Source organism: Cuculus canorus, chromosome 2 (assembly GCF_017976375.1).
Source record: "Cuculus canorus isolate bCucCan1 chromosome 2, bCucCan1.pri, whole genome shotgun sequence".
NCBI classification, from domain to species: domain Eukaryota; kingdom Metazoa; phylum Chordata; class Aves; order Cuculiformes; family Cuculidae; genus Cuculus; species Cuculus canorus.
Genome location: NC_071402.1, coordinates 44,607,213 through 44,630,138, shown reverse-complemented (window position 1 = coordinate 44,630,138; position 22,926 = coordinate 44,607,213). Strand labels below are relative to the sequence as shown.

The 22,926-nt window shown below is 39.6% G+C and overlaps 2 protein-coding genes across 4 annotated transcripts in view; both read left to right on the top strand.

Annotated features, from left to right (window-relative positions):
• UBE2V2 (ubiquitin conjugating enzyme E2 V2) overlaps positions 1-1,389 on the top strand; it is a 29,570-nt gene extending 28,181 nt beyond the window's left edge. Inside the window, exon 4 of the mRNA XM_054058635.1 lies at positions 522-1,389. Within this exon, the coding sequence (XP_053914610.1) occupies positions 522-668 (147 nt within the window). The 3' untranslated portion in view covers positions 669-1,389. The remainder of the gene's footprint in view (positions 1-521) is intronic.
• Positions 1,390-6,870: 5,481 nt separating this feature from the next.
• LOC128851416 (chloride channel protein C-like) overlaps positions 6,871-22,926 on the top strand; it is an 87,127-nt gene continuing 71,071 nt past the window's right edge. The window contains exons 1-6 of one of the 3 annotated variants that reach the window (XM_054060161.1): positions 6,871-9,021; positions 11,281-11,508; positions 12,401-12,530; positions 16,125-16,205; positions 17,187-17,362; positions 20,060-20,152. In XM_054060161.1, coding sequence (XP_053916136.1) covers positions 8,990-9,021; positions 11,281-11,508; positions 12,401-12,530; positions 16,125-16,205; positions 17,187-17,362; positions 20,060-20,152 — 740 coding nt within the window. In that variant the 5' untranslated portion in view covers positions 6,871-8,989. Of the gene's footprint in view, positions 9,022-10,077; positions 11,509-12,400; positions 12,531-16,124; positions 16,206-17,186; positions 17,363-20,059; positions 20,153-22,926 lie in introns of those variants that run through there. The other 2 variants (XR_008448793.1, XM_054060160.1) reach the window with 2 other exon arrangements.

Sequence of the window (22,926 nt, the reverse complement as noted above, 5' to 3'; positions counted from 1 at the left end):
GTAATATCAATCTGTAATAAGTCACTAATGATACGTGTAGTAAGGGAGAAGCAAAGGAAGTGTTCCTTTAGAAAGGTCTTCTATGGACTCTTTTGTGGCAGGTTCTTTTAAAGAACTGAGGGAAACCCAAGCATATGTATTAGCATATGAAGGTGATAACTTTTTTTCTTTTTGGGGGGTAATTTGAAACAAGTTAATATACATTACAAGATACAGCTCCAGTTTTGCAGTGAGTGGTTTGCTGATCTCCTTTTCCCCCCCTATCCCCTTTCCTCCTCAATAATACTAGTATCAGCACAGATGGAAGGGTCCACCTGCATGGATGTTATTGCAGAATCTGTATCTGTGTGTAAGTATATGATTGTTTTCCTTAAAATGTTTTATGACCACAGGGACTTTACGTCACAGAGGAAGTGTCAGGGGATGCTTAGAGCCTTTCTTAGAGCAATTAGGTCAATAGCAGTTATTTATGTAGATATTTGGTATTTCATCATAACTTAGAACTCTCTCTTCTTTTCCAGGTGGATGCACGGAGCATACCAGTGTTAGCAAAATGGCAAAATTCTTATAGCATTAAAGTTGTACTTCAAGAGCTAAGACGTCTAATGATGTCCAAAGAAAATATGAAGCTTCCACAACCTCCAGAGGGACAAACTTACAACAATTAATTTTAGCTGGTTCTCAAACTTCTGTCTTAAAACAACAACCTTCTTCTCATGTTAATGTCTTGATTAAATCTCACAATGCAAACACCCACACATTAAAAGAATTTCAGCTGGTATACATGACCTGGACATTTGTAAGAATATATATAATATATGTATGCCCAATATGTTTTCAGGCACTACGGGAGAAAAAGGCAGCACAATTATTTTTTTCTCTTATCGAGGCACTGTCATTTAAGTATAAGCCTGAAATAGCCTAAAATTGGAATTCAGGTTTTACAAGATGAAAGCATGACAGAAAGTGTCAAATTGCTGTGGAATAATATATGTTTCTGAAAATAATCTCTTGAGAAGGCAAAATATAAATGGCATGCTTTATCCATCTTGCTTAGTAAAAGAGCTGCAGTTAAATTTGTTTTAAAGTAGCAGGTACAGTGAATACCATTGCTCATCTTGTTTAATTTTGCAAGGGTGTGGGTGCCGACTACTAGTAGTGTCACAAAGTATGTTCAGGATTGTTTTGATACCTGTATTTATAAAATGGGGGGATTAATTTCTGTTAAGCAGCTCCTGTGTGTTACATGTATCGGACATGGCAAATATTTGTTTACAGTCTTTGTTCTAATAAACCATGCATTTAAGTTTTAGTGAAAACAAAGGAAATGTATGGATATGTGATTGAGATTAAAGTTAGTCTTAAAATGTAAATAAAATGTGGAAAGTGTCTGAGGCTGTGCCATTTCTATAATAGTGATGTAATATATGTACAGTAACTTGCAGAAGTAGTGGAAAGCCAAACACAATATTGCTGCTGATTTTACATGCAACTCTTATTCCTACCACTTTTGTATGCTTAGATTACTTGAGAGGTCAAGATATTTTGTTTGTTGCAGGGGAGTAAGTTCTGTCGTCCATAGTACCACGTCTTTAGACAAGCTTGCACTGTGTATATATATTTTAAAAAAAAAAAAAACCAAAACAACAAAAAGCCCCGATCCTGCAAACCAAGCCCAAATAAAAACAAAAACCCCCTTGGCTCCCTGCCTCCCATTTACCTCCCCTCCAAATTCTTTTGAGAAATGAGAGCAACTTTCACTTTGCTTACTTGACCTCTGAGCAAATTTCAGACCATGTCGCTGAAGTCTTAGTCCTTTGTTTTACTTTTACAGTTACTGCCTTGATACTTGCTTTGTTGCATCTCTTCCTCTTTTATGTTTCTTGCCTTTTTTTCCATGTATGTTCCATTTTTGCCTTTTCTGAAACACCAAAAAAAGCCCCCCAAACTTCATGAAGCTTTAATAAAAATTGCACCTGTGGTACAAACAATCATATTTCCATCTACGTTCCATGTATTGTATGCCATGACACCACTGTCTTCCTGGCTAGAATGCTTTCTGCTTCTCCTGCAGTTGTTGGTCTGGTTTTTCAATGCTTTTAGTCTGGTGGGAACACTGATTTTTTTTTTTTTAATTTTATTTTGGTTTTTTTTTTTTTTGTTCTGTTACTGATTTCTCATAAGAAGGTATTTAATGCTGTTGTTTTGGAAATTACGCCTTCTCTTCCTGCTGCTTTCTCCCTTCCCGCTTGAAAAACGCAAGACTTTGTTCATTTTGGTGAGAACATGTAACATTGTCTCAGCTGTTGTCATTCAAAATTTTATTTAGTGTTTCTTTTTGAAAAAATTAATATAATCAAAAGCCATCAACAGCCAGGTAACTTTCTTTGATATGCCTTTGCCTATTTCTTATGTAAAGTATGAACCTTTAAAAGCAATAAACTAGGTGTTCTTTTTTTAATGGAAAGGTTTAATTAGTATTTGTCAGTTTATGCTTTCTAGACAAACTAGACACTTCCACAATTAGTGGATTTGTAGCTGCCAGCTACCTCATGTCTGTACTTATATAACATATCATTTGTGACAGTTTGGCTGGAGTGCATTGCAGCGTTTTCTTACTTGATTCAGTTGGAATGATTTTGATGCCATTAAATCTTTTTTCTTGCATTGAGACTGCTAACCTAAAATCAATCAGTTTAAATAATGGAACTGTACAGTTCAGAAATATGATTTTTTTTTTGGAAAAATTCAGCATAAACTACTGAATGAGAAATACTCAGACTATTATATGGTTAGTGATATAAATTTAAGAGACTGACTTATTCACAGAGCATGAGAAATAGTTGTTTTTTCTCCTGGCTGTATGTGGTATAAGTTGATCCTACACTAGTTAGTCCTCCTTGTCTGTACTCTAACCATTTGTAGCTGTGAAAATATGCATATTCCAGTGTAAGCAGATGTATTTTGCAGAAGAAAAAAAAAAAAGTTGGTGAGTGGAGTTGACCTGATCTTTGACACCAGGATATGTAGTATAAAGGATGACTTTAAAAATATTCCTGCAGTGATTTGAGTGTGATGGTTTTCCATTTTGCTCATAGTGGAGCAAGTCTTAATTTTAATTAATTATGACATTTTAAAATGTTGTGACTACTGCGTGAAGTCAAGAGCCTCCTTGAAACTCTTATTACCTGAAGAAGATTTTGAAGTACTGCTGCTTACTCTCCGGAAAGGTTATGCGGCTTTACAGGTATCTATGTCTCAGCAAGTGTTTACTTGGTATTTTGTTTTCTCAAGTCTCGTTGTTTCTCTTAGGTAACCTACTTAGATGCCAGAGTTTTAATTTTCTTCTCATAAGTATTTAATCTATGTTATGTTCTTTCAGCAAGATTTGAATTTGCTATTGTTAGCAAATGTGTAGGGTTTTTTTTCTTCTCAAAACTGTATTTGTAGATCTTTCAAAGCAGAGCGACGTTTTGAGCCAGTTTTGTGAGGGACAAAGTGCTAAAATTCTATTTAGAATGTTTATTTCAAATTGCATTTGAAAATCCATATCATATTGGTGGTCATCAACTGAGATTTAACTAGCTTTGTGCTCTGAAGCATTGCCAAAGTTCTTGCGTTTCAGTTGGTGGAGAGAGGGATAAGTTTACTATGAAGCAAAGAAAAAACCCAAGGACGGTGTGATTCATGCTTCATAAACCTTAAAATGTGATGAGCAAGCCTATAGAAATATCCATGTTACAGATAACGTGCCTTACTTGATAATAAAGTACGTAAAATGTTGCAAGGTGTGCATCTACCAGCTGTCTTGATTGTGCTTATCTTCCTGACAGTAAGTTGAGAATACTTGACTCCCAGCAAGACAGGCAGGAATGAGTCCCCAGCTACTAAGAAATAAATGCATAATGTACATTCCTTCCAAATGTTTGTTTTTGTATAGGGGATACCTGAAGAAAAATGTTAATGCATCCTATGACAGTTGATCAACTATAATAATAATAAACTGTGTACTTTAGACAAATGTTTGTGTTTTACATGGTTACTTATATGGCTAGTTTGTGGATAGTTATTTCTTCTTTAGTAGCTTTTGGGATAATAATTCAGGGCCTAAAAGTGTTTCTTACAGTTCTCTTACACTATCTTTTGATGCAGCAGGCTGGTTTGGCAGGCCACCTGGTAATCATCCTATGGCAGAGGCAAGATGTTGGGATTGCTATGTGTTTTTATTCTGACGACTAGTTTTTGAAAACTCGGCCAGATTGCCCCTTGCGTGGTCATTCTCAACTGCTAGAGAAAGAGGAATAAGCTGATATTAAACAAGTTTGAGTATGTGTTACCGCAACAAAAAAGGTGACTTAAAACTACTGTTGGTCTTCTATGCAAGTAAAATTCCACATAGAAGTGAAGCACTGGGGCAAAATGTTTCTCATATTTTTTTCTAAATGTGTTCAGAACTTTTGTGAAGCCTAGGAGGTGCAGGGGGATTGGAGGATGAATGCCTGTGTTCTTCCTTTTATAATTAAAAAAAAAAAAAAATCTTTAAGCCTTGTTAATGCATCTGTGTTTACAAAATGGAACAGTTGTGGGAGAGGGTTTTCTTGATTGCATTATTCCCTTAAACAGTGTGTTATACCTTTTCTGTTGCAGAGCCGACTGATCACGGGCTAAAATGGTATGAAGGATGTATTGCCTGTAATGCTGGCAGCATGGAAATAACTTATGCTGCTTTAAAAAAAACACAAACCAACACATTTCACTAGCTGATCTCTGCTTCCGTGGGAATGGGTACTCCATTCAATGGTTAAAATATTAACTTTCAACATTTTCTTACTGCTAATTTGTAACATGTTTCTTGGTTTTGTTTTTTTTTTTTTAACTAAATGGATGTGTACCTTCAGCTCAATTGATAAACAGTTGTAAATGAATGTACAGTGAATTCCATTCTATAAAATGTGTCATATACAAACTCAAGTAGCATTCTCATATTCAAACATTTCCATGGAGTTTTTCAGTCTTTACCATTTTAAAATGGCAATAAATATTAAAAGCCTTTTATTATTTATACTGGTGCCAAACTATATGTATGGATAACATGATGGATGATGCTGAGATAATGCACAAATAACTAGTGCTTGAGAGCTCATGACATAATGCACGTTTTCTAACCTAATTTATGATTTTGCCATGTCTTAACAGAAGCATCCCAACCTTCTGCTTTTAATATATGCAGTATGGATAAAATGTAAACATGGTTCTATAATGTTTAAAATATTCAGTTTGGGTTTTAGAAAAATAGACAGTATATTTGTTAACTCAGAAGTACTGAAGGAGTGGCTACACAAACAAGGCAGGTTTTCACCAGCTGCTTTGTGTTTGTTCCCACTCTGCTCCCTGGTGTTTATTATAGATGTGTAGGTATGCTGATTTAACATGTTGTTTTCAGTTTGAATTATTAATGTTAGTATTTTTAAGCATGCAGAAATGAGAAAGGGAGGGGGAAGGTTTGATTTCCCTCCGCAATTTCTACCGATTAAAAATTATTAAGAAAAGAAGAAACCTGATAGAGGTAAACACATTTTTCAGTGAAAAATTAGGGGTTTTTTTTCCAGTTTTCACAGGAATAGAAACTGTTACAATTAGGATGAGACCGGCTCAGACAGTAGAGCTGTGAGGTTATCATGAAGATGTAGAAGGGAATGTTTCTAGCAGATCTTTCCAGTGTCACGAAAATTGGGTTAATATGAAAGAGAGGGTTGAGCTTTGCAGAATGATTTTGGGAGTTGAACAAGCACTTGGAGCTCCTTAAATTCACCTGACAGGACATAATCTGCTTTTGTTTGTCTCTCACTTTTTTAAGATGGGATATTCCTGCGTCTGAAATTGTTAAACATTGTGGTGAAGTACAGTAGGTTGAGATGACTCCATTTCTTTTAGGTTTTGGTAGGGAAAACTTGCTGCCTTTAGCAGCTGTGGAAACCAAAAGCATGGAATTGTGTGATGCTTGTGGCTGGCTCTAGCTCAGAGGTTAATCTGAGTGATTGGTGATTGGCAGTTTTAAGTTTAAATGTATGGGTGTAGTTAGTAAGTACTATGAGTGAGAAAAGTCTATGCTAAAAGCTCTTTGCTCTTGTCAGTGTGTCAGATGAATTGACGGCAACCTTGACCCCTGCCTTTGGGACTAACAGTTTATTCCAGTGTCTGTGGTTTGCTGGACTACAGGTTCAGTAGAGAGTGTTATTTCTCATGTCTGGATCGTGTGTCGCACTTTGATCTATGAGACCATCTGTTCCTGAGAAATCTCCAAACTAACTCTACCATGAAATCACAGTTTCAGGATTCACGTCATCTTGGCTTGTGTTTTCTGAAACTGTTTCCTGTCATATGTGCGTTTTTACTTCTGTATGAAAATTTGTGGATTACATTTATGGTCTCGTATGGTACAACTGACATGTAACAATGTTAGACTTGCTACAGCCTTATCAGAAAATGTTAACATTTATGTCCTTACCATCAGCATTGACTGTACAAGTTTTTGCATTTATAGCAAAATTCTCATGTCAAGTTAGTACTTCAATTCCATAATGCTGTAACTTTCAAGTGTTGAAGTAATGTGAAATGAAAGTGTAGTCATGATGTTTCTAGTTAGCCAAGTTTTTATATTCCTATTCAATCTCTATGATAATTATTTCCTTCCCTGAGTTGTCATTCAGATTGCATATTAAATGTTCATTATTTAAAATCTTTGAGTGTCACCTCAATTAGTAGTGTAATGGTTTTTATTCACAGCATCCCACTTTGGAGATAGAGTACTGCTTCAGAAGCTCTGCATTCTACTGCTCCGTTTTCAATCTGTTAAAAAAAAAAAAAAAAAAAAAGAAAATATTCTGAACTGCTTGTTCTCCTTAAAGTTGCAACTTTTTTTCTTCTAGTATTTCAAGTACTCTTCACTCTTACTCTCAGATTTGGTTCACGATTTTGTATTATTCAGTGTAATAATGTTAACTCAAATTTCTAGCCCTTCACTGTATTTTTTTCTATGTTTTTTGTGATAATTAACATCTGTGTGATTATTATTATTAAAACAGAATCCAACAAAAATGGTACACTACTTTACTTGGCAGATGCACTAATCGCATACGCTGCACTAATGAGCCTGTAGCTGAAAAAGAGGCAGTGAAGAGGGAAGGAATTAATATAAGTACATACAAATCCTGACACCATTCAAAAAATATGCTGTCTCTATCTACTTATAATGGGGTACCAGCTAAGTATTTGCTTGGTTTTTTACATGCCTTCTACTACACAGCTGAAATTACGTTGTACAGCCATCTAGATATACAGGTGACCAGTAATTTGTGCCTGGGTAGGAGCAATTTAGTACAACTATAGCAAGAACTGGGATTCTATTTTAGATCCTCTTATGTGTACTTGCTGGAATCTGATTTATGTCTACACTATTTAAAAACAAGTGTTTTGGTATTAAATTCATGCTGTATTGCTAATTCTGTTTGGAGGGTAGTTCTTATTTGCCTTGGCTTCGAATTTAGCAATACTTATTCTGTATTTTCACAGTATTTATTTGAATTATTCCATGATGATCTTCTAAAGGATAAAGAACACAGGCTTATGTGTGCATGTATATACTCTCACATTTACAAAACATTTAGGCAAATAAAATTTATTGCTCGCTCTCCCCTCTTATTTGGGAGAGGAGTTAGATGGGGTAGCTCAAAACTTAGTGCTGGAGTAGCCAGCTGGTGGTGATGGTCTGGTAGCTGCGTTTGTGCAGTCACCACACCTCACCTGTAGTCCAGATCACCAAATGGCAGTGGGCTGATCCTTTGCTCATCTTTCTAATTTCAAGGGAGCTACTTTCCATGTCCTAACTGGAAGGAAGGGAAAGCCACGCTGGTGTCTTCCCACCCTCCTGACTCTGCCCTGGCTGTGGTGTGAGCATTCTTGAGGTCTGTAAGGAAGCTGCTTGAGAGGGGAATGAGGAGCTCTGTGACTCCAAATGGGGTCTTGGCAGCTTGAAAGCATGCTTGTGCTCCGCTTTGATATTCCCAACTCTCTCCCAACTAAGGAAACCTCAATTTCTAACTTGAATCCTTAAAACATCTACTCAAAGAATTGTGTAGCTACTGGTTTTCTGTATAGAAATATAGACTGTACAGAACATAAACTTTCCCTCCCTGTCTTTAAAGCAGCAGTTCCCAGTTATGCTGTGATCCTTCTGAGGTAAGAACACTTGTAAGGAGGGTAGCAAAAGCCTTGCAAAAGCAGGGATCAAAGTTATAAATGAGTGGAAAACCTTGAGAACTGATCATAGCCTGGATTCTCTGCTCCTCTCAATGTGGGCAGGGGGCAGACTTTATCTTCCAGTACTGTGAAGGCATTCTTTCATCATTGGCTATGCTTGCTTTAATTAATGGCAAAATCTGAGCGATGGAAGCTCTGGGCTAAGCAGAGATCCTTGTGTGATGTTTGGAGATGAAAACTTGTTGCAGAAAGCAGAGTAATCCTTCTGCAGAATTACGGGACTGGTAGTACACCCTCCAAAATATTTTGCAGAAGAAAGATGAAAACTCATTTTTGGCACTGAGAGGTGTATGTGTGTATGTGAACATATTTAACAATGTCAATGAAAATGCCTAGGGTTTGCGTGAAATTCTGACAGAGCAATTAAGCAGCTCTATTTCTAGCAGAGGAATTTCTGGTAGAGAATGTTTTTACAACCCTAATCTGTGTTCATCTAAGTATTCTGAAAATAACTAGTATTATGTGTTGAGGAGGATTATGTCTTCAAGTTTTCACTGTAAAATAATGAATGAATGCTCTGTGAGTGTTTTGCAAGACCTTGTCTCTTTTCCCTAGAGTTTCTCAACTCCTGCCTTTCTGGGATGCAGCCTCCCTGCAGTCTCAGTTATCTCTTTGCTTTTTTGCCTTCTAGCTTTTGGACCCTGGCCATTTGTGCACTGCTCAGAGGTTCATGAAGTGTGTTTCTGATAAACAAGGATCCTGGTAGGTTTAAGTGAACTGTAGAGGAGTCTGTGGGAAAAGAATTAATTAGGAGTTAAAGTCTGAAAACCCATTCTTACTCAATTTTGTGTTTTTTAAATATGAATGCATGAGTGGGCACCTCTGAGGATTTGTAGCACAGCTGAGCCGCTGCTGCAGAGGCTGAGCGGGATTCATGTCTGATGGAAGAGGAGTTGTCAGCTTTTGTCTTCTGGCAACTAGGGACAGTGAAGGCAAATGCTGGGGTGTGCTCTTACAGATGGTAATAGTATTTCTGTTTGAGGAAAAACAGCTGTTCTGTTTACATAACAAATCGTGATATGAATGAGGTATATCTGTGCTGCCTGTGAGTGGTGTGATTTTAGATTTTTAGTGATTTTTAGATTTTCCCACGGTAAGGTAGCTTTAGTTTAAGGATTCTCCCCCTCCCCCCGTTTTCCGTAGTGTTCAGTGGATTTTGGATTTCCCTTTGTGTTGTGATCTCTGTAATACCTTGATCTATTTGCATCTACCAGTTTGATCTAACACAACTAGAAAATTATATAATGCAAATTTCTATGTTCCAGAAATAAAGAAATGGGCTAAATGGAGGCCTCGGACTGGGCATCTCTGCATGAAGCAGCAGCAGGGTGCCAGTCAGCAGCTCTCCTCAAGTACCTGTTTTTCTCATCTGGGTTCTGCTTTCCTTTGCTCTCTTTTAAACTTGGAATAAGACTAAACACAACTTCTGTACAAGCATAGATTAGTGGTCTAATCTCAAAACATTTTTTGTGCTTAAACACAGAACGGAGGTCTGAGCTACTGTGTTTAATAAAGAACTTATCACTTTTTAGATAAGAGCAGGTCAAAATCGGAGTCAGAACCTGGCTGTTCCTTCTCAATTCACCTTTGACTGGAGTGATTTAATTGATCATACAACATGTGTGTGTTGTCAGATAATTTCTCTAGGGATGCATTCATGGCAAATATAAATTTATTTCCTTACATCTGTAAGGAAAGTAACATTAACTTTTCTAATGTATTTGCTGTTCCTCGTAGCCATATACCAAGTGTCCAGCAACAATTATTTTCTGACGTCTTTGGTTTCCACCTAGACTGCTTCTCTTTTTTAACCTTTTTTTCTTTTTCTTTTGAGACTGAGGGTTGCCAGGTCTGGAATTTGCATAATATTTGGAAATCTCTTGAATGAAATGCCTGATTGACCTGGCAAAACTCCACAGTCATGGTATAAGAAATCGGACTTAGACCATTGCTGTATCCTGATCTGGAGGTGCCCCCCTGTCTGGGAAGTGGTGTGTGAGTAGTGGGCTATGAGGAAACTTCCAGCATTGTGAAAACCATATGTCCAAAGGCTTGACTTTAGGTAATTTCTATGTGGCTTGCGTATTTTTCTCTCTTGCCATTCAGTGCTTACTAACTGACAACCAGGAACTATTTATATTTCCTCATTATTTGATATGAGATCTTTCAAAATTGGTCCACATGCCAGTAAGTGGAGAGAAGCCACAATCTTTCTCTCCTCTGTTTTTGGTAACCAAAAACACGTAGTGGAGGTGGAAAACACACTGCAAGTTAACAGTTTTTCTTTACAGTAAATATTTGTCATGCCTCAAGTCTTTCAATGCTTTGATAGAACTGCCAACTTGGAAACTCCCTTGGGTATGTATCCAAGCTGTAGTGAATTTGGTAGTCTAGCAAATGGTTTTTATCAATCTAAAAGGTAGATTCAAAGGAAATGGTGGCAGAGAGTAAGCTTTTTTTAGGGTGCCTATATAATACTGAGAATTCAGGGTTTAAACAAATGTCACTGTAACCTAGATTTTGTTTGATTTAATTCAAATGTGTGATTTGATTATTGGATCAACATCTTTGAACAGCCTAAAGCATAACAAATGATCCTCTTTTTATAACATACAAAGTCCCTATGGCTTAAACGTCATGCCCTCTAAACAGTCAGCGAGAAGCTGGTGCCGTAATGTTGCTGCAGTGGTCGGTCTGTTCTTGGAGTGACTTCTTCACCAGAGAGCTCCAGCTCAGACAAGTTTTTGTTGCTTTGACTGTGCTGGGCCCGTGCAGAGCCACAGCAAGCCAAGGCCAAACACAAACCAGCCAATCTCTGCGCCACAGCTACTCCATCCTCGTGTGGTTTTCCATTCCTTTCTTTTTCAATCTCAAGGAGAGTGATCTTGGGCTCACATCGTTCTTGCTGGCATCCCAAAGATTCTTGGAGGCCAGTGTAATGTCATCACTTTTTTCCCATAGGACACACATGGAAAATGGTGAAGAGGAGATGTTGATGGCAGAAGATCATGGCCCTGATTTGATTAACACTCAGGATTTTAGGACGCAATGCAGCAGCAGCCGAAGCAGTTTAGCATATTATCACTGCAAGAAGGAGGAGAGAGAACACCTGATAGCCCATGAGAGTTTGGATTATTTGCCTTCACACAGTAAAGTTTATAAGAAATGGCTGCAAGAGAAAACCTACAGGTAAACTTAAGTACTGTTTAGTTGCCTCTGTCATGGGTTATTTGGACAATTGAGGGAGATGCCTGGCAGCAGGAGGAATTAAGAGAACATTATTTATTGTTTCTGTACACAGGAAAATGCTTTCAGTAGAATGCAGAAAGAGCAAAGTGGCAAGCAACTATGATTAAAAGCATTTTTTGAAAGTGCTTATGCTTTTGCTTTACACAAATTATTGAGTATACAAATAAATGTATTAACTACTCAATGTATACAACTTAAAGGGAAGAGACTTTGCAGAGCTTTAGAGGAAATGTTATCTTACTGAGACTTCTCTTGAATTGTGTTGCTTTTTAGTGTAATCTGAAGGAAATGTGGTGTTTGAATCTCAGTAGGGGTGCTCTACTCTTAGATGATACTAGCGATAAACCAGAAATAATTATTATTGTACAATTCTTATTAGCAGCGTAAGTTTAGGAGAGATAGAAAGTAGAGGTAAAGGTTTGCACATTGATATGATAGGTGCTGAGTGCATTTGTTGCAGTGGAAGAAAACAGGAATTATTTTGAAATGAGTTCCAAATGCTCTACTGAGTGCTTAATAGTGGAGTCATAGAATATAATTTTGAGATGGCATCAACATCTGACAGCAGATTGCACTGCTGCTTATATATTAAAAAAAAAAATCAAAAGAAAAAATTCCATCCATGTTCCTTAGTCAAATGGATATGGCTTTCACTGAAAGGTAGGGTTTTGTTGAGTGTACACTTTCAAAAGAGATATTGGCAAAACCAGCCTCTTGCTCATGCAGTCACGGTTAAAAATAAAAATGCTCTAAAAATGGAACTTGCATGTTTGTGAGAGGAAGCACGGCAAATAGGCCTGTGCTATAGGTAATTGTCTTTTCCTATTTCTAGAAAAGAGTGGGATCGATGGCTGCTGATGGGGCTAATTGGAACAACAGTTGGGATGCTGGGGTTTTTGGTTCATCAGATAACTGACTCTCTCATCAAATTGAAATGGAACCTGGTGGAAAATTACCTGCAGGTGAGCAAGAGAAAGTCAGAGTGACCTCATCTGTGTTTGCTTATTAGAAAATCCACATTGTTAAGTTTTAACTGCTTAAGTGCTGCCTATCTAGGTGGGTGTGGACATCGGATACCCTGTGGTGCTTCATGCAGGCATGCTTTGGTGTCCTTGGTTACAATGTTGACTATAGTACAGTATAATATCTGATGGTGTTCTTGGCATGAGATTGATGAAGACTTTAAAGTATTGTGGTCTTCCTTCTCTTCCTCATACATGAAGAGCATGTGCTGCTTTAGCTGTCGTTGGTGTCCAAGGTACTTAGTGATTGCGGATTTGATATCAGATATGTTATTGCTTTCTATGTCTGCGGCAGATACCTTTTGCTAATGCTAATAGATTATTGTGGAAGGATTAATTTGTCTTTGATGAGTATCATCATCTCTGTGTTAACTGGAATGGTGGTGGTGGAATCACTGAGTGGCTTAAACCAATGTAAAACGTTAAGATGTCTCAGACTGACTATTTGTGTTTTCACCTGGAGAGAGAAGCAGATGATAAAGTTTTCACCTGTTTTGTGATATCTATAGCAGATAATATGAACACTGAAGAGGTTTTTGTGAGAAAGGGGCTTTGAGCTTTTGTTCCAGCTAAATCCTGACCAGTGAGGGTCAGGTATCCTGTCAGCCAGTGCTGGGGGAAGCTTGTGTAACCATCAAGCATGGTGTGTGGCCAGCAGACAACAGTTTGTGCAGAAGGGAGTAGATGTCTGGGCTGATAGTGCTTTTGTGCTCAGGAAGGGTGGCAGGGAGCTGCTGAAGATGGTCCTCAGCAGCCATGGGAGAAATTACTCATGACTCCGCAGAGGCCACAACCCAGTGCATGCTCCTGATACAGCCGATACTGCTGGAGCACAGGAGTGGCTGGATAGAGTTTTTAGGAAGGACAGATCAAGGTGGTTAGGAAGGCCAGCTACTCTGAGGGACATAGCAAATGGACTGAGCTCTGCCTTGGGATAGATGAGAGTCAGCTGTGAGCTTGTGGATCAGAGTTGGAGGGCACACGAACATGTGTGATGTTGTGGGTGTCTGCTACAGACCATCAGCTCATGAAGAATTAGACAAGGCTGTCTTCAGACAACTGGTAGAAGTTTCATGGTCACTGGAAGAAGTTTCAAGGTCACTGGCCCCAACCCTTCCAGTGTCTGTTGGAAGGACAGCACAGCATAGCACCAGCAATCCATGAGATTTCTTGAGTGCTTTGATAACAACTTCCTAATAGATGATTGAGAAGCCAATAAGGGGACATGCTCTGCTGGATCTTGTACTTACAGACAAGGAAATGTCAGGGATGTGAAGATTGGGGGCAGCAGTGACTGTGAGATGGTGGTATGCAGGATCCTGAATGGGGTTAAGAAAGCCAAGGTGCACCTGGAGTTGCATCTGATAAGAGATATTGAAGAACAACAAGAAAGGAAAGATGTGTCTACAGGTAGAGGAGCAGCAAAAGGAAGACTAGGAAAAACATGTGGTTGTTGTTGGACTGGGTAAAGGACAAAAGACTTTCAAAAGGCCAAGGTACTCAGTGCTTTTTCTGAGAGAACTGGTTGCTGTCATTGTAAGGCCACTTTCAGTTATCTTTGAAAGACCACAGCAGTTGAGGAAAGGTTCCTGAGAACTAGAGGAAGCTAGTATCACTTCTGTTTTCAAGAAGGATCTAGGGAACTACGGGCCACTCAACCTCATCTTGACCCTGGGAAGGTGGTATAGCAAATTATCCTGGAAACCATTTCTAACCATATAAGGACAAGAAGGTGATTGGGCATAATCAGCATGGATTTACAGCGAGTAACAGCCTTCTACAATGAGGTGACTGGGAGCAGTTAATGTTGTTTATCTTGACTTTATTGAGGCTTGGTCATCATCTCTTGTAACATCCTCATAACCAAACTGATGGTGTATGGGTTATGTTACTGGGCAACATATGTGGACAGTGAGATGGATTTAAAATTGGCAAGAACTGCTGGGCTCTGCATTATGATCAGTGGCACAAAGTTCAGCTGGAGGCTGGTCCCCATGCGTGTACCCTGGGGGTCTGGAACTAGACACTGTTGGATATCTTCACTAATGACTGAGATGATAAGACAGAGAGCACCATCAGCAAACTCGCAAAGAGAAGCAAAACTGGAAGGATGCAGTTCTTGATAGACCAGGTCTTTGTGTTGCCTTTCAGCCAAGAGACTCCTGGGCTGCATTAGGAGGGGTATTGCCAGCTGGTCAAGGCAGGTGGTCTTTCCCCTCTATTCAGGGCTGGTGAGGCCACATTTGGAGTGCTGTGTCCAGCTGTGGGCTCTCCAGTAAAAGAGAGAAATGGATGTGTCCTCCACTGTTCTGTGAAATCAAGATATTGGAATTATGCTGCCAGCTGCTGAAGGACAGACTTCAATCACTTCACAGAAATGTAGGGGAAGACTTATTCTGTGGTACATAGTATATATCAGAGGGATATATTGAAAAAATTAACTTACATTTTCCATGAGGAAAGCATATGTACTGCTCTTGGAATATTATTTGCTTGGATTCTTTCATATACAAACTATGTGTGTGTTTCTAAAACATATAAACAGTGGAGGAATACACATGCATACATGTACCCTAGAGTATAAATACAGAAAGAAAGGACAGGGCAACACAACAATTGTTACACACACTGTTGGTCCTTTTGTATTATAAAATTAGTCCTGTTTTGTTAAATAAAGAAGGATGGGCAGTAAGCTCTCGCTAGCTCTGACAGGAGTTACATGTTTGTACTTTCCCATCTAAATAGTTCCTTCAGCTGTGAATGAGCAAAACTCGTTGTTATGCCCTTTGCTTTGCTGTTTCACCGTACTGCACAATGCATTTATGAAAGCCTCGATGGGACGTGCTGCCGGGAAGGCTGCGGTGGCTGACTGTAACACTGGACCTCAGGAGGGCAAGGAGTGTGTTTGACCCGTGCACACAATGAATCACAGCTGAGCACTGCGGCAGGCGGCAAATTATGTGGGAGCTGAGGAGTTCTGGAGACAGCAGGGCTGCGGTCAGCCCAAGCGCAAACAAACAAACTGGAAACCCAGGGAACTAAAACACATCTTTTAGATGTGAGAAGGCCTCGTGTGAGAGATATCCTTTTAGTAAGAGTAAAGCAGGAAAGAGCCTTCTATATTCTATTAATAGTAGCTGCAAATTCATAAAAATAATTACTAATGTGAGACTTAGCCATTCAGAGAAAATGTCTCCTGAAGACACCATTTAGTGTTCCTGTGCGTGTTCTTAAGATCCTTTAACTCTGCATCTGACCTGAAAAGGGCCTTGATCACTAACACATATAACATATAATTTATAGGGCTTTTAGAGATGGGCAAAAGGTCTTGGAAAATGCATGACTTGCCTCAGAAAGTCAGCATTAACCTTACTGTTTCTCACTCTTATCCTCTTAAAGAGCCTGCGCTGCTTGTTCTGGTTTTTTCTCTATGGGACACCTTCTGCTTGCAGAGATCTGTGGGCCAAAAGATCACTGAAAAACAGGACGTGATCTATGGGTGCCAGTGTAATAACCTCTTTGTCAACCGAACAGGATGGCAACCTCCACATGACCTGGCTGTGTGTGCTTGGATCTGGGCTGGCCATGGTGGTTCTCTCCTCAAGCTCAGTGCTGGTAAGCGTTGTCTCCTATGCAACAAGTCTATAGCACTCTGATAAACCAAATCCCTTGCTCTTCCTAACATTGGTTAATTCAGTATTTTATTTAAAAACTCCTGTCTATTATAGAACCCGTTAGAGAAGTCTCTTGGTCTTCAGCTGGATTTCACTGCCCATAACTTGTATAAAAGTGTCTGGGGTGAAATCAGTGGTGGTGGCAGCGATGCAATTTACACTTAGCATGTGGTGTTTATAAAATAAATACAAGCAGCAGCTGGTGTAACTTGTGAAAACTGGTTGTTTGGAAGGGGCCTAAGCCAAAACCCATCAGCTCATGTAGAAGCTGCTGTTGGATTTGGATTGGTCTTTTAGCTGTGCTGTGTGGGTGTTGCAGCCCAGATCAGTACTTTTACAAGGCTTCAAGGTTAAAACATCGAGCCCTCCTGTCATTTATTGCTCTGCTGTGTTCCATTTAATTATAGAAAAGCAATTAACAGCATAAGTGAGAGAAAGTGTGAGAGTTTTACTGAACTTCTCCTAAAATCCAGCAATGTTAGGAAAAGAGAGTTTGCTGTTATGTGGGTAATAACTGACTAGTTTTAAGCTGTCTTAAAGGAACTGCCTGGACAAGTGATGGAAGTTCATACGTACATCCTGCCCCACAGACAGCCTATGCAAGACGAGGCTGGTTGGCTTCAGACGTCATGGAGGATGGCAAGGGGCTGGGGCAAGGGCACTTGTCAGTTGTTTTCTTCTCTCAGTACACATATCGCAACGCAGTTGGGAGCTTGAATTTTTGAGTGTAGCCAGAGGTTATCCATGTTTCTGTGTCATTTGTTAATTCTGGGAAAGTTTATTATTAGAGCAAGGTGATGCTTGGACTTGAAAATTGTGTCCATAGATGCATCTAACACATCAACATCTAATGATTGTTAACTCTGTTTCTCTCTCTCTTTTTTTCTTTTTTTTTTTTTTGTTTGTTTGTTTCCCTTTGCAGTTCTTTTGCCCAGCAGGTTCTCCGCTTGGCTTACCAGAAATCATTGGATATTTAAATGGCACTTCTATTCAACATCTTTTTGACATCAAGACCTTTTTAGGGACATTTGTTTCATGTGTGCTGGCTGTAGCCTCTGGGCTCTTTTGTGGACCAGAAGGTCCCATGATACATTTGGGGTAAGAAACAGCAGATAAAAGTTAAAGCTCTTGGGCGGGGGGTATGGGTTTGCAATATCTGTCTTTGTGGTGGTGCTGGCTTAAAAAATACACTGCGTTGAGAGCTCTTTTCACATCTGCTGTGCTGTCCTTTGCATTAGCACAGCTATTCATGCCATGCAATGAAGAAAAACATTTTTGTGTGAATTAAATTGCAGAATCATAAAATCATTTACATTGGAAATGCTTTTAATATCATCAAGTCCAACTGTAAACCTAATACTGCCAGGTTCACCACTAAACCATGTCCCCAAGCATCACATCTACACATCTTTTAGATACCTCCAGAGGTGGTACTCAACCACTTCCCCGGAGAGCCTCTTCCAGTGCCTGGTAATCCTTTCAGTTAAGTGATTTTTCCTCATATCCAATCTAAACCTACGCTACTGCAACTTGACACCATTTCCTCTTGTCCTGTCACTTGTTTAATTTTGTGTGGAGAAGAGACCAACAACCACTTTGTTACAGCCTTCTTTCAGATAGTTGTAAAGAGGGATAAGGTCTCCCCTTAGCCTCATTTTCTCCAGACTCAACAGACACAGTTTCCTGGGTTGTTCCTTATGAGATCTGTGTTCCAAAACCTTCCCAGCTTTGTTGCCTCTCTCTGGACGTGCTCCAGTACCTCACACCTCACTGTCTTTCTTATAGTGAGGGGCCCCAAACCGAACGCAGGATTTGAAGTGCAGCCTCACCAGTGCTGAGTACAGGGGTACAATCACTTCCATGGTCCTTGTGGTCACACTGTTTCTGACACAAATATAAAATACTGGCTTAGTTCGCTAGTGCAATTCCCTGTGAGGCTCAGAAAGCATTTTCCTGGACAACTGCAGTCAGTTTGTTTCTGGAAGAAACCTGTCCCACAGCTATGGCCTGCCAGCTGCTTTACATCTTGCATAATGGCTTTTACCTATGCAAAGTCTGTTTAAAAATCAAGCCAATCTCAAGTGGCTGTGCACAAAAGAGGTGACATTTTTGCAGCCACCTGCACAAGTGCTGTAAGTGGCAGTGTAAGGCACATGGTGATGGACAGCCAGGCCCTCGAGGTCCAAGTTTCCAGCTTACAAATACAGCAGCGGCTGGTGCCAGCTAAGGACAACCACAGAAACAGGCACCACTTTGCAGGCTCTGCGGATGGCAGATTGCAAGTCAAATTGGAGCTGCTTGTTGTTCATGTGTAGTGTAATATTCTGTTTCTAGATAGGCAGAAGTAGACTTCATATTCTTTCTGAAGGATAGTGTTTTTGTTTACCCTTGCTATATACAAAGAGAATCCCATCACCCTATTGTTGTCTCTGACCTTTTGAGAAGGGGAGAGGAGGTTTGCCCAGTTATGCTTTGTAGGTTAGAGTGGTTCTTACAATTTAATATGTTGCGATACAGCCAAACTTAATGTGGACTGTGGGCCAGAGTTCGGGCTTCTCTGTTTTGTTAAGTGACATCATTTCCTTTATTTATCATTTAGAGGAGAATCATGCTGCTTTTATTATCATTATTAAACTGTATCTTAAGTAGAGATGGTAAAATCAGTCTCTGCTAGTATGATACAGATAATTTGTTGGCCTATTTGAATTTCAGTGACTGATCCTTCCTAGTTTGGGACAGTATTCATCCTTGAGGTTTGTTTTCTTCGTCTTCACTAGCCTGATCTCCTATTCTCCCTCCCACCACCCATTCATGCTTCTGTTAGTCTGTGGGTTTATATTTATTTATTTGCACAGAGGTGCAGCATCCTAGGAGATGATTCAGATGCTCAAAAATAGGAGCACATAGTCAGAGGCAGCCGCAAACCTTCCAGACAATGATTACCAAGGTTTAGCTCTTCCTTTAGGTTTCTTTTATTTTCTTTGCTTTCAGACATTTGTCTCCAGGAGCTCAGAGACTGCAGCTGTGATTTTATTTTTGCTTCCCTTTGTGCTAGATTGGTAACATTGATGCGTGAGCCAAAGAATTGAATCATATTTCCATGAAGAAAGTCAGCACAGTATTAACGTGATGCCTTTTCAAAACATAGGAATTAAGAGCTAGTTTAATTTAATGTAGCTGGAACTCTTCACCATTTTTATTAAACATAAACACACATAAGTTGCTAAAAGCCTCTGAGAGATTTGTTAAGGTCCCTAATTTAAGTATTGCAGAACAGTCTTCCAATATTATAGAATGAACAGATTTTTCATTTCACTAAGAGTCTGAATTCCCCCCCCCCACACCATTTAAGAATATTTGAAGTGCTGCTTGGTAACGCACTGTAATAATTTAAATTGTTATACATCTTCTGTTAGAAGTAGGGCTGTTCTGGCAGCTGGGAACAGATGATTGAAATGATGGGCTATAGTCTGATGTGTCACCACACTTGGGCAAACATTAACATGTAGTTCTTCAGATGACATTTCATGGTCTATCATCACAACACCTTTCAAAGGACGCATTTAAGTCTCTGAGTCAAGAATCTGAAAGTCTTTAATAGCCTTCTGCTTTACATCAATGGTACTTTGCATATTTAAAAGCCGTGTTCAGCATTTTCAGTGTTTAAATCTGTGGAAACCAATCTGACTTTGCTGCTAAACACAGCTAAGGCTCTGTCCTCCCTTGCTCTTAACTGTGGCTGATTTATGAATAATTTACTGAAGAGTGCACTCAATTATACAACATTACTTTTAGTGCTCTCCTGGGTTGTGGCCTGAGCCAGCTGCAGTCGGACACTCTTGGCATCCACCTCCCGATATTCACCAGGTTTCGGAATTCAGCTGATAAGTAAGTGATGGGCAGAGCACAGGCTGTGAGGCTTGAGGGGGGCTTTCATGCTGTCTGCTCTGTGTCCCAGGGGTCTCTGGTGAGTTGTCATTGAGCCCATTGCATCTCAAAGGGAAACAGAGGTGCTGCTCCAGCAACCTTTCAGCCTTCCTGTGGTTTGTCACTTTGGAATGGGAGAAAAGCCACAATATTCAATGAAAAGAAAGTTGTTTAATTGAACAAATTTAAGTTCTTCACTCTATTCAGCGGAAAGAAAGTTCATGAGCTGTGTTATCAAATACTTCTGAATAATACATTGATACTGAAGACCTTTTCTCATTGCCTTCTAGGTTGTATAAGTGAGGAAAATGGAGGATTTTTAGACATCTTCTTTATCCTCAAATTAATGGTGCTAGCCCAGGAAAAAAGAGATGATGGGGATTGCACAGTGTGTGCAGGGGACTCTTGCTTTCTTTTGCTACTTTTAAAAAAGTGAATTGCATATGACACTTTTAATCTTGGTCTTCTCAACTCATGCGTGTCTGTGAGATAACTCTAGTAAGCTCTCTCTTGTGAATAGTTCTACCGAAATTAATAAGATTAGTTCCCAGAAAAAGAAATTACAAACCAGCTTGTGTCTCTGCGTGGTATTTATTGTCATATTGACATATGAAACATATACAGAACCTAATACAATACTGTTTTTTTCCTAAAGCAAATAAAGAAAAAGAAAAGTCCCATGTGTTAATTTCCTAAAGAAATAAAAATAATTCAAATGAACAGCCACCATGAACTGTCTGTAGCTTAAAACAAAATCAAAGAGCACCAAAGGGAAGATATGTATCTCCTTTGCTTCTAGCCTTTTAAGATCAGTCATTTATTTAAATCTGAGATGTGCTGGTTAAAAAATATTACTTATGGAAGAAATAAGTGGTTGTCATAAGAGAGGCAGCAAGAACTTTTCTCTGCAGTATCCAGTTATAGTATAATTACAAAGAAGTGTTAGCCTGCAGCCAGGAATGACTCTGGGGCAATCATAGAGTCATAGAATCTTTTAGGTTGGAAAAGACCTTTAAGATCATCAAGTCCAACCTTTAACCTAGAACTGCCAACTCCACCACTAAGCCATGTCCCTAAGCACCACATCTCTACAGGTTTTAAATGCCTCTAGGTGGTGACTCAACCATGTCCCTGGACAACTTGTTTCAATGCATGACAACCCTTTTGGTGAACTGTTTTTCCCCAATATCCAATCTAAACCTCCCCTTGTGCAACTTGAGGTAATTTCCTCTTATCCTGTCACTTGGTATGTGAGAGAAGAGACCAACATCCATCTCGCTCCAACCTCCTTTCAGGTAGGTGTAGAGAGCGATGAGGTCTCCCCTCAGCCTTCTCTTCTCCAGAGTCAACAACCCTAGTTCCTTCAGCTGCTTCTCGTAAGAAGCTCCTTGCGCTGCAGCCCCTTCACCGACTTTGTTGCTGTTCTCTGTATGTACTCAAATATGCTTCTTGTAGTGATGGACCCAAACCTGAACACAGTATTTGAGGTGTGGCCTGACCAGTGCCAAGTACCGGGGCACAATCACTTTCCTACTCCTGCTGGCCACGCTATTTCTGATACGAGCCAGGCCAGGATACTGCTGGCCTTCTAAGCCACCTGGGTGCACTGCTGGCTCATATTCAGTTGGCTGTCAAACAGCACTTCTCGGTCATTTTCCGCCTGGCAGCTTTCCAATCATTCGTTCCCAGGACTGTAGCTTTGCGTGGGGTTGCTGTGAGTCAAGTGCAAGGAAGCCCCCTTGACGGCAAGGGTTGTTGATGAGCAGCAGAGAGAAGTTTCAGTCTATGTCAGACCTCACTCCTTTTACAAAGACTAGGATAACTGACTCCTATTCCCCTGGTATCTTTTGGGGTTAAGTAGGCTTAAGAGAGGTACCTGCTCCAAGTCTGGTCACAGGCAGAGCAGTAACTCAGCAAGCAGCTGTAATCAATGTGCAGGAGGGGTCCAGTTTCATTGTTGATGCTACTGATGGGACGTGTAACACATACAACTGACCAGAGCTAGAAGCTGAAGAAGTTCAAGTGAAGTTTGCCCAGCTTCTACTGTGGCGTGCAGCACCTTTTGAGTTTTCAGCAGCAAGGAACAGTGTCACAGATGGAATGTGTAAGTAAAAATCCTTGCACAAAGAGCACACAAGGCAACATTTGTGAGTTGGGAGATATCAGACATAAAGTTGACTGTGTGGCTTTACTGGTGGATTTTTGCAAGGGCTTTAATGTCTGAACTCTCTAACGTGATCTTTTTTTTTTTCTGTCCATTATCTTCACTGCCACCCAGTTTTGTACTGACAAAATTTGTTGATATCACAGAGGAGTCAAAAAGGCCCTGTAATGTTTGGAGATGTTTCTGGTCCTTTGTTTTTTTTTTTTTTTTCTGAGAACTTGGCATTTCATAACATACTAAATACTTAATATTTTTTGTTCTTATTGACTTCAGCTAGTACTGAATGCTCAGTTTTTCTGCAAATTACCTCTGAGAGTCTTAAGTAGCACATCCAGAGGATGCAAGTTTTATAAGCTGGTGAGCAGTAATGATTAGTGCATTATGTGTAACAGCATCACCTTGGTATCTCCCACAAAAATTGGACTGGAATCCAATTTTCCAAGGTAAATTAAATCATATTTTTTTTTACCTCTTTCTATAGCCTTTCTTCCATCTGTACACTGCAGCCTTCCTTACGAAAATATAATGTTGGTCTGATGCAGGATGCCATTTTCATATAATGAAATGGGCC